Raw genomic sequence first — 14,529 nt, forward strand, 5'->3', positions numbered from 1 at the left:
CCTCTCATTGATATTTCTACCTTTCTCTCTCTCTCCCTTCCTCTCTGAAATCAGTAAAAATATATTTTAAAAAAATACAAAAGATCAATGAAACAAAGAGTTAGTTCTTTGAAAAGATAAACAAGGTTGACAAACCTTTAACCAGATTCATCAAGAAAAAAAGAGGACTCAAATAAATAAAATCAGAAATGAAAGGGAAGAAACAACTGACACCAAAGAGATACAAAAGACTGTAAGAAAATAACAAGCTGTGGTGTGTTTACACAATGGAATACAACCTGGCTGTAAAAAAGAAGGAAATCTTACCCTTTGCAACAGAATAGACGGACATGGAGAGCATTATGCTAAGTGAAATAAGTCAGTCAAAGAAAGACAAGTACCATATGATTTCACTCATATGTGGAATCTAACGAACAAAATGAACTACAATAGACATTCTCATAGTAGAGAGCAGGCTGACAGCCTGTGGGTGGGTGAAGGGGTTGAGTAAAATAGAAAAAAGAAACACGTATGGACACAGACAACAGAGAGGTGATTGCCAGGGGGGGGCAGTGTTGGGGGTGATAGAGGAGGGTATGGGGTGATAAACTGTGATGGACAGAGACTTGACTTGGGGTGGTGAGCACCCAATACAGTGTACAGATGATGTATTACAGACCTGTGCACCTGAAGCCTGTATAATTTTGTTAACTAGTGCCATCCCAATAAATTCAATAAAAAAGAAAGTAGAGCAAGACTACGCATGTTCCTGGCTACTTAGTGCATAAACAGCTCCATCAGAGTTCTTCCCGAAAGGATGCTAGGTGTTGCAGAAGAAAACTTTGTTGAACACCCTAAGTAAGGTAACTAAGTCATCGGTGAGCTAACGATAGCAAGCGCATTTAAAGTCCAGGAAAGGCAGAGAACTACACGAGGGTCTCCAAATGGCAGGCGTAGTGAGAATAAGATTTCTGCCGGCCGGTGTGGCTCAGCAGTTGGTTGAATGTCGACCTATGAACCAGGAGGTCACAGTTCGGTTCCTGATCAGGGCACATGCCCAGGTTGCGGGCTGGATCCCGTGTGGGGCGTGCAGGAAGCAGCCCATCAATGATTCTCATCATTGATGTTTCTATCACTCTCTCCCTTCTTCTCTGAAATCAATAAAAAAATATAAAAAAAATTAAGATTTCAAAGAGAAGCTAGTTTAAAATAAAGCATTAGAGTATACTTGGAGAAAAATAATAGACTAACAAATGAGACACAATTGATATATTCTCTCCCACTAAATCAAAAGCAAATCTACGTTGTGTTTTAATAGTGTTAAAGTTACTTCATTACTGTACCTTATCACCCTTCTTCACTGTTCTGGTTGTCAATTTGCTGATGGCTTTCTTGGCTGCATCTCCAAGACGACGCTATAGACATTGCAAAGAAAAACAGACATTAAGTGCAAGATCTCTGAATAATGTTCTTTACTTTAAAATAATTAAATGTATAAAGTCCCTATCTACATCACTCTCCATGTCACAGCATATGAGAGGGCTCCAAAAGAGAATTAAAAGTTAGAGAAACTGGCAGTTTTCTTATAGATCCAGTATTCTGCTTGAATAATTAAAAAGGGAATATAGCTAAAGGGCCAGATGGCATAATCACTGCTGCGTTTTGTATTTAATAAGCATTGGGAATATTCCAGCATTATCAAAATCTACTTGTACATGTCAGCGCTCCCAATAGTTTTTTATTCTGCTCTATGGACGCCCACTGTTAGATGTTTAAGCTCCGTCTTGGTGAGAGGAAACCTCCAATGCTCCTTGAAATAGCTCATCACATTACGGGTGGGAGAAGGGGCCTGGCCATGAATCCTACTTCTGCCTGTCACTCAGCTGTCATCTTCGGAAGGTCTATTTACCTTTCCAGGGTTGAGTCATTTTCATTTACCCGAGAGGGTTAAGTCAGAGAGTCCCTGAGGCTGGAACATTTTGCCAGGCACTGAGAGCTAGCACTGCCAGATACCAAGAACCCAAAGATGAAAAGACAGAGGACCTCTGATCTCGCAAAGCAAACGGAACTGGGGCCAGCCTCCTCCAACAGCGCGTGCCCTCGGAGCATGGCAGCGCCACGCTGAGGCAGGCCCGAGGGAGAGGGCCAAGGAGCCGTGCAGGGGAGGCGCTGAGGAAATGCCGCCTGAGCTCAGGCTGGGAAAACGGGCAGGAAAAGCGTAAGGGTCACCAGGGCGATTCCGACAAAGAAGAACCTAGTGAAGGCAGAGTGTGACGTGTGGGCACGTGAGGGGAGTTACAGGTCAACACAACCAGGCTGAGCACCATTTCACAGTTCAGATTAGAATGCCTGGGAGTCAGAGGTCCTGCTGATAATTACCCGGGACAATCGGTCCGAAAGGGCCCCTGGGGACACATGGCCCCTTGACACACAGCCAGGTTCCACACTGTGGGGATCACAGGAGGAATACCTTGGGTTCTGTCCTGAGGATAAACAAAGTCATAAAAACATAAAAAATTAGGGGTAATTAAAAATATGCAAGGAAAATAGTTTAATGAACTTCTTTGCACCCACAAACCAGCTTCAATGATCATTATTTTATCTATATTTTTCAGCTATTCTCCCTCTTTATTGTAGGAGAGGTTTTCAAAGCACATCACAAGCTTGTATAATTTCACGTATAAAGCCTTCACTATATTTAACAATGGGCTTTCATTTGGTGCCACTGTCTTATCTAACAAAATGAACAATAATCAATCAACCTCATCAAATACTCAGACTATAGTATAATTTTCCTAGTTGTCTCCAGAATGTCTTTTTATAGTTAGCTTGTTTGAATCAGGATATGAAGTCCAAACACTGCATTTGGTTGCTATGCCTCTCAAGTAAGTCTCTTTTAATATATGAGTCCCCTCCATAATATATGTATATATACGTATATATATAGAGAGAGCGCCTCCAGATGTTTTATATCATATATAATAAAAGGGTAATATGCAAATTGACCTAATGGCAGAATGACCAGTCACTATGATGTGCACTGACCACCGGGGGCAGATGATCAACAGAGGAGCTGTCCCCATCCTGCAGGCCCCGATCACCCGATGGGGAATGGCGAACTGGGGGTGGTGGTGGCAGACACAGGTGATGCCAGGCCAAGCCCCCACCCTTCCGGTCACCCCACACACAGAGGGCGGCTGGCATTGGGGATGGGGCTGACGAGCGGACAGGAATGGCCAACCTCTTGGTCCCTCCCCCCGATCAGCAGGCTCCAATTGCCTGATGGTGAGCAGGGAACCGGGGGTGGGTGGCAGTGGGGGGCGGAGCTGGCAGCCAGGGAAGATGGCCCTGATCTCATGTCGGGCCTAGGGTCTGTACCCTGTGCACAAATTTCATGCGCCAGGCCTCTAGCATAAATATATATGTAAATAAGTATCAGCCTCATGGAGGTATAACTGACTTGTAATAAACTGCATATATTGTGTACAATGTGACGTTTTTACAAGATCCAAAAAACTGTCACTATGATCAAGATAGTGTATCTAGCTCTAGCTGGTTTGGCTCAGTGGATAGAGTGTCAGCCTGCACACTGAAGGGTCCCGGGTTCAATTCCAATCAAGAGCTGGTACCTAGGTTGCAGGCTCCTCCCGGGCCCTGTTCGGGGCTTGTGCAGGAGGCAACCAATCAATGTGTTTCTCTCACATCGATATTTCTCTGTGTCTTCTCCTCTCTTTTACTTTCTCTAAAAATCAATGGAAAAATCCTCAAGTCAGGATTAAAAGCAAAAAAGAAAGATAGTGTATCTACCATTCCACCAATGCCCCTGCAGTTCTTACTCCTTTGTCCCCCCACCCTCCCACCCCATTGCCGGTGACTTATTTTCTGCCACTATACCTGCATTTCATGAGTTTTACAAAAGGGAATGATATTTACATTTATTTACATAGATGGAATGTACTACTTTGTGTATGGTTTCTTTTACTTAGTATAACTATCTTGAGATTAATCATGTTGCTGCATGTATCAACAGTTTATTTTTCTCTTATGCTATGCAGTATCCTACTATGCAGTATCCCACTATACAGATATACTGCAATTTACCTTTTTATGGGGCATGAGTACTATTATCCAGATTAAAAAAACAACAACTTCCCCCAAAGAGTGAGGATATTTATTGATGAGAGAGAGAGAGAGAGAGAGAGAAAGAGAGAAAGAGAGAAAGAGAGAGAGAAAGAGAGAGAGAGAGGAGAGAGAGAAAAACACTGATTTGCTGTTCTATTCATTGGTTGATTCTTATATGTTCCCTGATCGAGAATCAAACCTGCAACCTTGTTGTATCAGGACAACACTCTAACCCAGCGGTCGCCAACCTTTCGGACTTCACGGACCACCAGTGGTCCACGAATCACCAGTTGATGACCGCTGCTCTAACCAACGAAGCTACCTGGTGTTCTTAGAGAAAAATCAATAAAGTTGATAAGCCTCTGGCCAAACTGAAAGGGGAAAAGAGAGAAGGCAGAAATCAGCAATATAAAAAAGAGAGCTGATTGGTGGCGTTGCTCTTCTATCAGTCAGGGGCAGAGCAGATGGACAGTCCTAAGCTCATCCTAGCTCGATGCCTGTGCCGGTGGCCAGAGCTGTTTCATGGCTGAGGCACATAAAAAGAGAGAGAGAGAGAGAGAGAGAGAGAGAGAGAGAGAGAGAGAGAGAGAGAGACACGGACGAGAGAGAGAGAGAGAGAGACCTGGCCAATGTGACTCAGTGGTTAAGCTTCGGCCCCTTCACCAAAGTGTCATGGGTTCGATTCCTGTTCAAGGGCACATACCCGGGTTGCAGGTTTGATCCCTGCCCCAATGGGACGAATGGGGAGACAACCAATCGATGTGTCTCTCTCACATCGATGTGTGCGTATCTCTCACAGTCCTAAGCTCATCCTAGCTCAATGCCTGTGCCGGCGGCCAGAGCTGTTTCATGGCTGAGGCACATTAAAGAGAGAGAGAGAGAGAGAGAGAGAGAGAGAGAGAGAGAATGAATAACATACAAATCTTCCTGAGGTCCACAGAGACAGAGAGAGAGAGAGAGACCTGGCCAATGTGACTCAGTGGTTAAGCTTCGGCCCCTTCACCAAAGTGTCATGGGTTCGATTCCTGTTCAAGGGCACATACCCGGGTTGCAGGTTTGATCCCTGCCCCAATGGGACGAATGGGGAGACAACCAATCGATGTGTCTCTCTCACATCGATGTGTGCGTATCTCTTTCTCTCCCTTTCCTTCTACTCTGTCTAAAAATCAATGGGAAAAGTAGCCTTGGGTAAGGATTTAAAAAAAGAGAGAGATAATATCACTGCTGATTGTAAGGATCATACAGGGAGTATTATGAACAACTCAATGGACAAATTTCAGGAAAGACACTAATGACCAAAGCTTACTCAAGATGAACAGAAATTAAATAGCCCCAATTACTAAAGGAAACTGCACTTGTAGTTTAAAACCTTTCCCCCAAAAGAGAACTCCAGGCAGATGGTTTCTGGGTATTTCTAACAAACATTTACGGGGGGAGGGGAACTCTACACAAACTCTAGAAAATGGAAAAGGCAGGAATACCTCCCATTTTCTGATACCAAAACTAGACAAAAGCATTCCAGGACAGAAAGCTACAGACCAGAATCCCTCGTGAACACAGATGTAAAAATTCAAAAAAACCCTCAGCAAATTATTTAACAATATATGAAAACGATAATTCATCATGACCGGTGGGGTTTATCCCAGGAATGCAAGCCTGATTTAACATTAAAAAGTTAATCCAAGGCCCTCACTGGTTTGGCTCAGTGGATGGAGCGTCGGCCTACAGACTGAAGGGTCCCAGGTTCGATTCCAGTCAAGTCATGTACCTTGGTTGCGGGCACATCCCCAGTGGGGGGTGTGCAGGAGGCAGCTGATTGATGTTTCTAACCCTCTATCCCTCTCCCTTCCTCTCTGTAAGACATCAATAAAATATATTTTTAAAAAAGTTAATCAAAGGAGACATATGTAAAACTTTAGACAATAAATAAACTAGAAAAGTTAATCGATGTAATTTGGCATATGAACAGATAAAGGGAACCATATGATCTCTATAGATGAAGAGAGGAAATTTTGCCAAAATTAAGCATCTATTCTGGATTTTAAAGCTTTTAGCAAAACAGGAATAAAAGGTAGCTTCCTTATGCTGATGAGGAGCACCTATGAAAACTGACAGCTGTCATCATGCTTATGGTGAAGACTAAACACTCATTCCGAAGATGAGGAACAAGAGATCTGTGCTCTGACTTTGATTTCTACATTGTACTAGAGGTTCTGACCAACACAACAAGGAAGAAAGAAAAGAACCATTATTAGAAATGAAGAAGTAAAACTGTATTCATACACAGATGATATTACTGTCTATGTAGAAAATTTGAATGAGTCTCTTAAAAAGCTGCTAGAACTAATATAGGTTTGGCAAGGCGAGAGATACAAGATCAGTATACAAAAATCAATTTTATTTCTATATAAGCAACGAAAGGGAATTGACTGTTTTCAGAATATCATTTTCATTAGCTATTGTTAAACGGAGTGTTCTACAAATGTCAATCAGGTCAAGTTAATTGATTATGTTATACAGATCTTCTATAAACTCACGGACTTTCTACTTATTCTTCCAGTTATTGAGAGGGAGCGTGGGAATCTCTGGCTATCACTGCAAGTTTACTTTTCACTGCAGTTCGATCAGTTTTCACTTTACTGGTATATTATCTTGAAGCTCTGCTATTAACTGTGCAAATGTTTAGGTGCAATATCCTCTTACTAAATTGACCACTTTATTATTAAGATATGACTTTGTCTCTTGCAACAGCTTGGCTCTGAAATCTCTACAGTTCAACTTTATTGTGAAATAAATAAAGTGGCCGAAATTTGTGCACAGGGTGGGGAGGGGGCATGTCCCTTAGCCCGGCCTGCACCCTCTCCAATCTGGGAACCCTTGGGAGATGTCCAACTGCCTCTCGCAATCTCACTATGGCTTTGTCTGGGCGGCAGCCACAGAGCCGGATGGGGCGACCAAGGAAGCCAAGCCTCCTGCCCGCGGGCCTAAACTGGCAGTCGGACAACCCTCTTGCAATCCAAGACCGCTGGCTCCTAACCACTCACCTACCAGCCTGCCTGATTGCCCCTAACCACCTCTGCCTTTCCCTGCACTCAGGACCCAGGATTCCCTCCTCCAGCTGGTCGCAGGCACCCGGGACCTGGGCTTCCCTCCCTCAGGCCAGCTGCAGGCACCCAAGACCTGGGCCGGCTTCACCCAGGCTGGCCACAGTGCAGGGGACTGTGGGCAGGTGGTTTTGCCCAGGCCGCCACTTCCCTGCTTGCCTGATCACCCCTAACCGCCTCTGCCTTGACCTCTACCACCATAGCTGGGGGACAAAGAAAGCCAAGCTTCCTGCCCACTCTTCGGCCGGCTCCGTGGTTCTGGCCAGTGCTGCATCTTTGTCACATTATTTTGCATATTCCCTCCTTATTGGCTGTGGGTGTCGCCATCTTTATTGTGAAGTGATGGTTAATTTTCACATTACTCTTTTATTAGACAGGACTAGAGGCCCGGTGCACAAAATTCGTGCAGGGGTGGGGTGGGTGGTCCCCTCAGGCCAGCCTGCACCCTCTCTAATTCGGGACCCCTCGAGGGATGTCTGACTGCAGGTTTAGGCCCAATCTTGGGGATAGGGTCTGACTGTTGGACATCCCTCTCACAATTCAGGATTGCTGGCTCCTAATTGCTCACCTGTCTGCCGACCTGATCGCCCCTAACTGCTCCCCCCGCCCCCCGCCAGCCTGGTCACGCCCAACAGCCCCCCCTTGCTGGCCTGGTTGCCCCTCACTGCCCCCCCTGATGACCTGGTCGCCCCACACAGCCTGATGCTCAGTCATTTAGTCATCCTGCACTAACCCCCCTGCCGGCCTGGTCACCCTACTCAGCCTGTATGGCCATCTGTTCAGTTGTTTTGGATGTGACGGCCCCTGGCTCTTTATATATATATATATGGTGTAGCAATTTTCATCCTTTTGATCTGTTTGTTTGTTTTTTATTTTTTCCATTGATTTTTAAAGAGTGGAAGGGAGGGGGAGAGACAGAGATAGAGAAACATGGATGTGAGAGAGACACATTGATTGGTTGTCCCCTGCACATGCCCCGACCTGGGTCAGGAATCGAACCTACAATCGAGGTGCATGCCCTTGATCCTTCAGTCTGTGGGCCAACACTCTTACCATAATCCAAACCAGCTGGGGATTATTTGTATTTTTACCTGTAGGCATCATTACCTGATTAGGTCTTTTTTAAAAAAAAAATCCAATCTGTTAATCTCTCCTTTAATTGGGGTGTTTAAACCATATACTTTAATATAATTATTGATATGGTTATGTTTAAATCTATTGTCTTGGTATTTGTTTTCTATTTGTTCCATCTGTTCCTTATTTCCCTTTTTGTCTTCTTTTGAATTATTTTCTTTTTTAATTGTGTTAAAACATAAGTAACATAAAATGTACCACAGTTCAGTCATCACCACCATCCATTCCCATAACTCTTATAAATCTGAAAGACTGTTCCCATTAAACACAATTCCCATTCCTTCCTTCTCTGTCCCTGGCCACCATCATTGTACTTTCTATCTTTATGCTTTTGTTTTTTTTTGTGATGGCTTCTTTCACTTAGCATAATATCCTCAAGGTTCATCCATGTTATGCATTTCACAGAAGTTTTTCTTTTATAAGGCTAAATAATATTAAACTATATGTGCATATCACATTTGCTTATCCACTCATCCACTGATGGACAGACACTTCAGTTGCTTCTATGTTTCAGCTATTGTGAACAATTCTATGAACATGGGTATACAAATATCTCTGAGACTCTACTTTCCATTCTTTTGGGTACATATCAAGAAGTGAAACTGCTTAGGTCACAGGGTAATTTTATTTTTAATTTTTTGAGGAAACTACATACAACAGCTGTTCCATTTTACATTCCCATCAACAGTGCACAAGGGCCCCAATTTCTCCATATCATCACCAACATTATTGTTTCTTAGAGAGTAGCCATTTTAGTGGGTACAAGGTGGTATCTCACTGTAGTTTCGACTTATATTTGCCTAATGATTAGTAAAGTCAAGCATTTTTTCATGTGCTTATTGGCCATTAATGTATCTTTGGAGAAATGTCTCTTCAAGCCCTTTGTCCATTTTTAAAAATTGGTGTCGGCTCTTTTGTTGTTGAGTTGGAGGAATTCTTTATATATACTGGCTATTATTCCCTTATCAGTTATATGGTTTGCAAATATTTTTTCTCATCTTCTCATTGCCTTTGCATTCTGTTCATCATGTCCTTTGATGCTGTTTTAAATTTTGGTGTAGTCCAATCTATCCCTTTTTTTTTTTTACTTGTGCTGTTGGTGTTTTGTTCTAAGAGATTTACTTATGTTAAGGTCTCTGATGCATTTTGAGTTAATTTTTATATAAGGTAAGGGACCCACTTCATTCCTTTGTATTTGCATATCCAGTTTTCCCAGAGCCATTTGTTGAAAAGACTGTTCTTTCTGCGTTGAATAGTTCTGGCCCCATGTCAAAGATCATTTGACCATATACACAAGGTTTTACTTCTGGGCTCTGTATTCTAGTCCACTGGTTCCTCTTTATTCCTGTGCCAGAGTTTTGATTACTATAGCTTTGTAGGAAGTTATTAAATCAGGAAGTGTGAGACCCGCAACTTAGTTCTTTTTAAAGACTGTTTTTTAAAAAAAGAAAAAGAAAAGAAAGAAAACAAAAAGAGACTGTTTTTCCAATTTGGGATCTCTTGAATTTCCATATGAGTTTTTTAAAAAATATATTTTAATGATTTTTTACAGAGAGGAAGGGAGAGAGAGAGTTAGAAACATCGATGAGAGAGAAACTTCGATCAGCTGCCTCCTGCACATCTCCCACTGGGGATGTGCCCGCAACCCAGGTACATGCCCTTGACCGGAATCGAACCTGGGACCTTTCAGTCCGCAGGCCGACGCTCCATCCACTGAGCCAAACCAGTTTCGGCATCCATATGAGTTTTTTAGGATGTATGTATTGCCGCAAAAAAGTCATTTGGTTTTTTATAGCGATTGCACTGAATCAGTAGATCCCTTTGGCAGTGCTGATGTCTTCAGTCTTAAGGTTTTCCAGTCTATGAACACCATATGTCTTTCTACTCTGTGTCTTCTTTCATTTCTCTCATCAGTGTCTTTTAGTTTTCAGTGTATGCCTTTCACCTCCAGGGTTAAGTTTATTCCTAAGTATTTTATTCTTTTTGGTGCTATTGTAAAGGACATTTTCTTAGTTTCCTTTTGGGATTGTTTGGAATTAATGTATAACAGGGTATATTTTGAAGGCAGTTCTGAGAACTGATGGGTCAGATGTGGGGTATAAGAGACAGGAAGGGGCCAAAGATGACACTGGCTTTGCCTGGGGCAGCTCAGGGAACAGACCGCATTCAGTGACGGGACAATGCAGGAAGAGCAGGTTTGGAAGAATTCTGTTTTGGACGTATGACGTTTAAGGTCAAGGATAAGGAGAACTAAGAATTGACCACTGGAGATGGCAAAGAGCGGCCCTGGGGCCTTGGCAGGAGTTGTTCAGTGGAAGGACAGGAGGAAGAGTCTGACTGAAGTGGCACAGGTGGTGGCGCCTGAGTAATTTTTAAAATCTTACCGAATTTCCAGGCCCTGGTGGCCTTGGTAGGAGTTGTTCAGTGGAAGGACAGGAAGAAGAGCCTGACTGAAGTGGCACAGGTGGTGGTGCCTGAGTAATTTTTAAAATCTTACCGAATTTCCTCATCAAACCACGCAGAGCAACTTTAAAAGTAAAAGCAAAAGTCCACAGACAGCACCTTCAACAAAACCAGGAGCAAGGGCACTACCATACCCTAGACTGCAGTGGGGGGGGCGGGGTCCGAGCGCCACGGGGCGTCCTGCATAGACACAGCATCACAGCTGTGCTGGGGCCAGGGAGGGGAGAGGAAAGGGGTTCTGCTCTAACAGCCCCAAGGGCCCGGAGCTCAGATTGCTCAGGCTCCTTTACAGATAAGTCGACAGAACAACATGGGGAATCTACTAGGAGCTGAGAGATGAGGGAAAAGCTAGGGCTTCCCCGGGCCGGAGGATTTCAGAAATACCCAACAAAATCAAACTCCGCAAGGAAGAAACAGCTGAGCCATCAGGGCAGGAACACGGGGGAGTACAGGCAGAGACGATCTCTGGGTGGGGAGCTGGAGGGGCTTTATGGAGACGGCAGCAAAGACGGCTCTGCACCTGCCCCGCACGCAAACACAGGACAGTCACGTCGCTTAAATGTGAGCAACATTCTAGGTGCCGCAGGGGAGGATACGAACCAAATAACCCCTCGCAGACAAAGAAGGCACAATGAATGTTCTGTTAAATTGTAGTTCTTTATATATTCTGATACGAATTCCTTATCAGATATGTTATTTGTAATAATTATCTTTTAAATAAAAGGTACCCACATACTAAACATACTTCTCATTCCCTCATTCCCTCCCTCCCTCCCTCCCTTCCTTCTGTACTTCCACATCAGTGATGCCATCTTCCTTCTGCCTGGGGGACACCTCCTTTAACATTTCTTTAGTGTAGGTCTCAGGCGATTAATGCTTTCAGGTTTGTATAGGCGAATTTCACTTTCATATGTGGAAGGTATTTGTGGTGCATACACAATTAAAGACGTTGCTCTAGCGTCTCTCCCTGTGCTGATCTCAGCGAGACAACTGCCCGTCCTCAGGCTTAGTCCCCTTGTATTTTTGGCTGACATGGCCCCCGTTTTCTATTGGTCTCTAATGACATCTATACTGGGTTGCTTGAGGTTGTCCCAGAGCTCACTAATGGTCTGCTCACATTTTTGTGTAATTCAGCATTTCATTTTGGTAGTTTCTATGGCCATGACTTTATGTTCACAAATCATTTCTTCTACAACGCCTAATCTGCCACTAATATGCTAGTTTACTTTTCCTTTCAGACATTAGTTTTTGTCTCTACAATTTTGATTTGGATCATTTTTTCTTGTAAATATCTTGCTGTTTCCAATTAATTATTTGAATTTATGTGTGATAGGCAGAGTGATGAGTCCCCCAAAGATGTCCAGATCCTAATCCCAGGAACCCAGGAGCATGTTGTCACATGGCAACGGGAATTAATGTTGCAGGTAGAGTTACGGTTGCCAAACAGCTGACTTTAAAACAGGAGAGGAGACTGGACTATCTGGGCAGGGCCCATGTAATCACAAGGTCCTGGGGAATGGAAAAGAACAGGAAGTGGGAAGCTGGGAGATGGCAGTGTGAGGACTCAGCCTGACACTGCTGGCCTTGAAGATGAAGAAAGAGGGCCACGAACCAAGGAATGCTGGGGATTCTAGAAGCTGGAAAGGTAAGGAAGCAGATTCTTGTCTGGAGCCTACAGAGACGAATGCAGCCCTGACAACACCTTGGTTTTTAGCCCAGTGAGACCTATTAGGAGTCCTCTGCCCTATGGATGGGACCAGGCATGGTTTCCTGGGTGCTATCCTTTGAATCCTTTTGGTCTTCTCCCAGCCTCAGGGAGTTTCCCCACACACAAGGGCTGATCAATACTAAAGGGGTCAGACCCTCTCCGGACCTGAGGGCTTTGTTTTCTCTGCATATTTCTCTCCTCTTCGCTAACTGTCCTGTGAATCTAGAAGTCACAAACCAGGCGGCCCACTGGGCTCTGCTCTGCTTCCCCTCAGTGCACTGTGGACTCTTGCAAAACCTCAAGCTAAACAATGCTCATCTCTTTTGTCCCACTTTCCAGGAATCATCTGCCTTTGTTGTCTGTTGTCTAGTATCTTGAAAACATTGTTTCCTATCTTCTTTCTTTTGTTTATTTTTCTTTTTTACTGTTTCAGGCAGGAGGGTAAACCGAGTCCATTACCCATCTTAGCCACAAGCAGAAGTCTCTACCCTACATTTTAAAAAATGCTGTTTTTAAAAGAGAACACTGGGTTACTTGTCCCACATTCTAAATTTGGCTGCTGTTTCCTTCTCGTGTCATTTTACTTGGTTCATTTCCTATAAAATGGTTGTTAGATTCAGGTTCAATTGCTTTGGCAAGAATACCTCCTAATGCATCCCATCATGAGGACAAATGTTAGATTGCCCAGCTTTCAGTGATATCAAGCGTGGTCAGTAGGTTCCAGCTCTGTTGGTGTGATCCACGCACTGTAAGTTCCATCAGCATTTCATCTGGTTTTAGCGGCCATCAATGGTCACTGCCTAAACACGTCATTTCATTAAGGGTTACAAAATGGTGACTTCTAAGTCTGTAATTCATTTATTAGCTGGAATCCTTCTATAAAGAACTTTCCCTCATCAACTAGCTGGTTACTATGCAATATAATTTGTACAGAAAAAACCTCCAGGATGAGTCTTTTTTATTTGTATTTATTTTTTAATTCTCACTCAAGGATATTTTTCCATTAATTTTTAGAGAGATTGGAAGAGAAGGGGAAAGACAGACCGAAATATCGATGTGAGAGAAACACATTGACTGGTTGCTTCCTGAATGTGCTCTGACCAGGGCCCAGGCCGGGGAGGAGCCTGCAACTGAGGTATATGCCCATGGCTGGAATCGAACCCAGGACCCTTCAGCCTGCAGGCCAACGCTCTATCCACTGAGCCAAACCAGCTAGGGCAGGATGAGTCTTTTTAAAAAACCTGATTGTTAGAACAGCAAGTTGGTCTTCTAACAGCCTCCTGTTTCAATGGTCTGTCTCATCTTTGGATAAGGCAAGCTCCTTTAAGGCGGAACACAGGTCCTTTAGACACCATTTCGGTAGTTTCAAGTTTTCTTGCTTTCTGAAACTACATTCATCTCACATATTTGCTGCCCTAAACCTTGAATAGGCCATTTCTCCAAGAACCCCTGGTTCCTTTGAGTGGGCAATGGCACTTAAAGATAACCCCAGAGCAACTTCAAGGTGGAATGAGATGGGGCAGAGATTATTTTATTAAGGATATAAAATGGTACTTTTCTAATTCTGTCATTCTCCACTTATTAGTTGGAATTCTATAAACAGGGGTTCTTGTTATTGGGCTGTCATGGGCAGATGAGTGCTGCACTTTTTAGAAAAAGGAAAATAAAGGACTTCATAGTGATATTTCCAATTCAAAATTAAAATTATAGGGTTATTACTTAATTTCTTTGATTTTAATATTTTCTCTTATGCTGAAAATCTTGATTTCTGATATCATTAATATAATCACTTATACATTTTATCCCACAATAGACATATACTAGTTTCAAACAATCAATACTACTAACAATAAGACTCTAAATGCACTGAGACTTTTTTATATTTTAAAAATAATTTCCCTAAAATAATTCATTTTTCCATCTGTTTATGCCACCATCTTGAAATATATTTAGTTTGTTTCCATTTATTTTCAATTTTGATTTCATTTCTTTCTTTTAAAAAAATTATCTAAAATACAC

General features: G+C 43.1%; 1 protein-coding gene across 3 annotated transcripts in view; it reads right to left on the reverse strand.

The window, feature by feature from the left end:
• RNF130 (ring finger protein 130) overlaps positions 1-14,529 on the reverse strand; it is a 115,747-nt gene that overhangs the window by 54,765 nt on the left and 46,453 nt on the right. For all 3 annotated transcript variants that reach the window (XM_015571542.1, XM_015571543.1, XM_006775390.2), the window contains exon 4: positions 1,323-1,394. In XM_015571542.1, coding sequence (XP_015427028.1) covers positions 1,323-1,394 — 72 coding nt within the window. The remainder of the gene's footprint in view (positions 1-1,322; positions 1,395-14,529) is intronic.

This window comes from Myotis davidii, unplaced genomic scaffold (genome assembly GCF_000327345.1).
Source record: "Myotis davidii unplaced genomic scaffold, ASM32734v1 scaffold648, whole genome shotgun sequence".
Lineage (NCBI taxonomy): Eukaryota > Metazoa > Chordata > Mammalia > Chiroptera > Vespertilionidae > Myotis > Myotis davidii.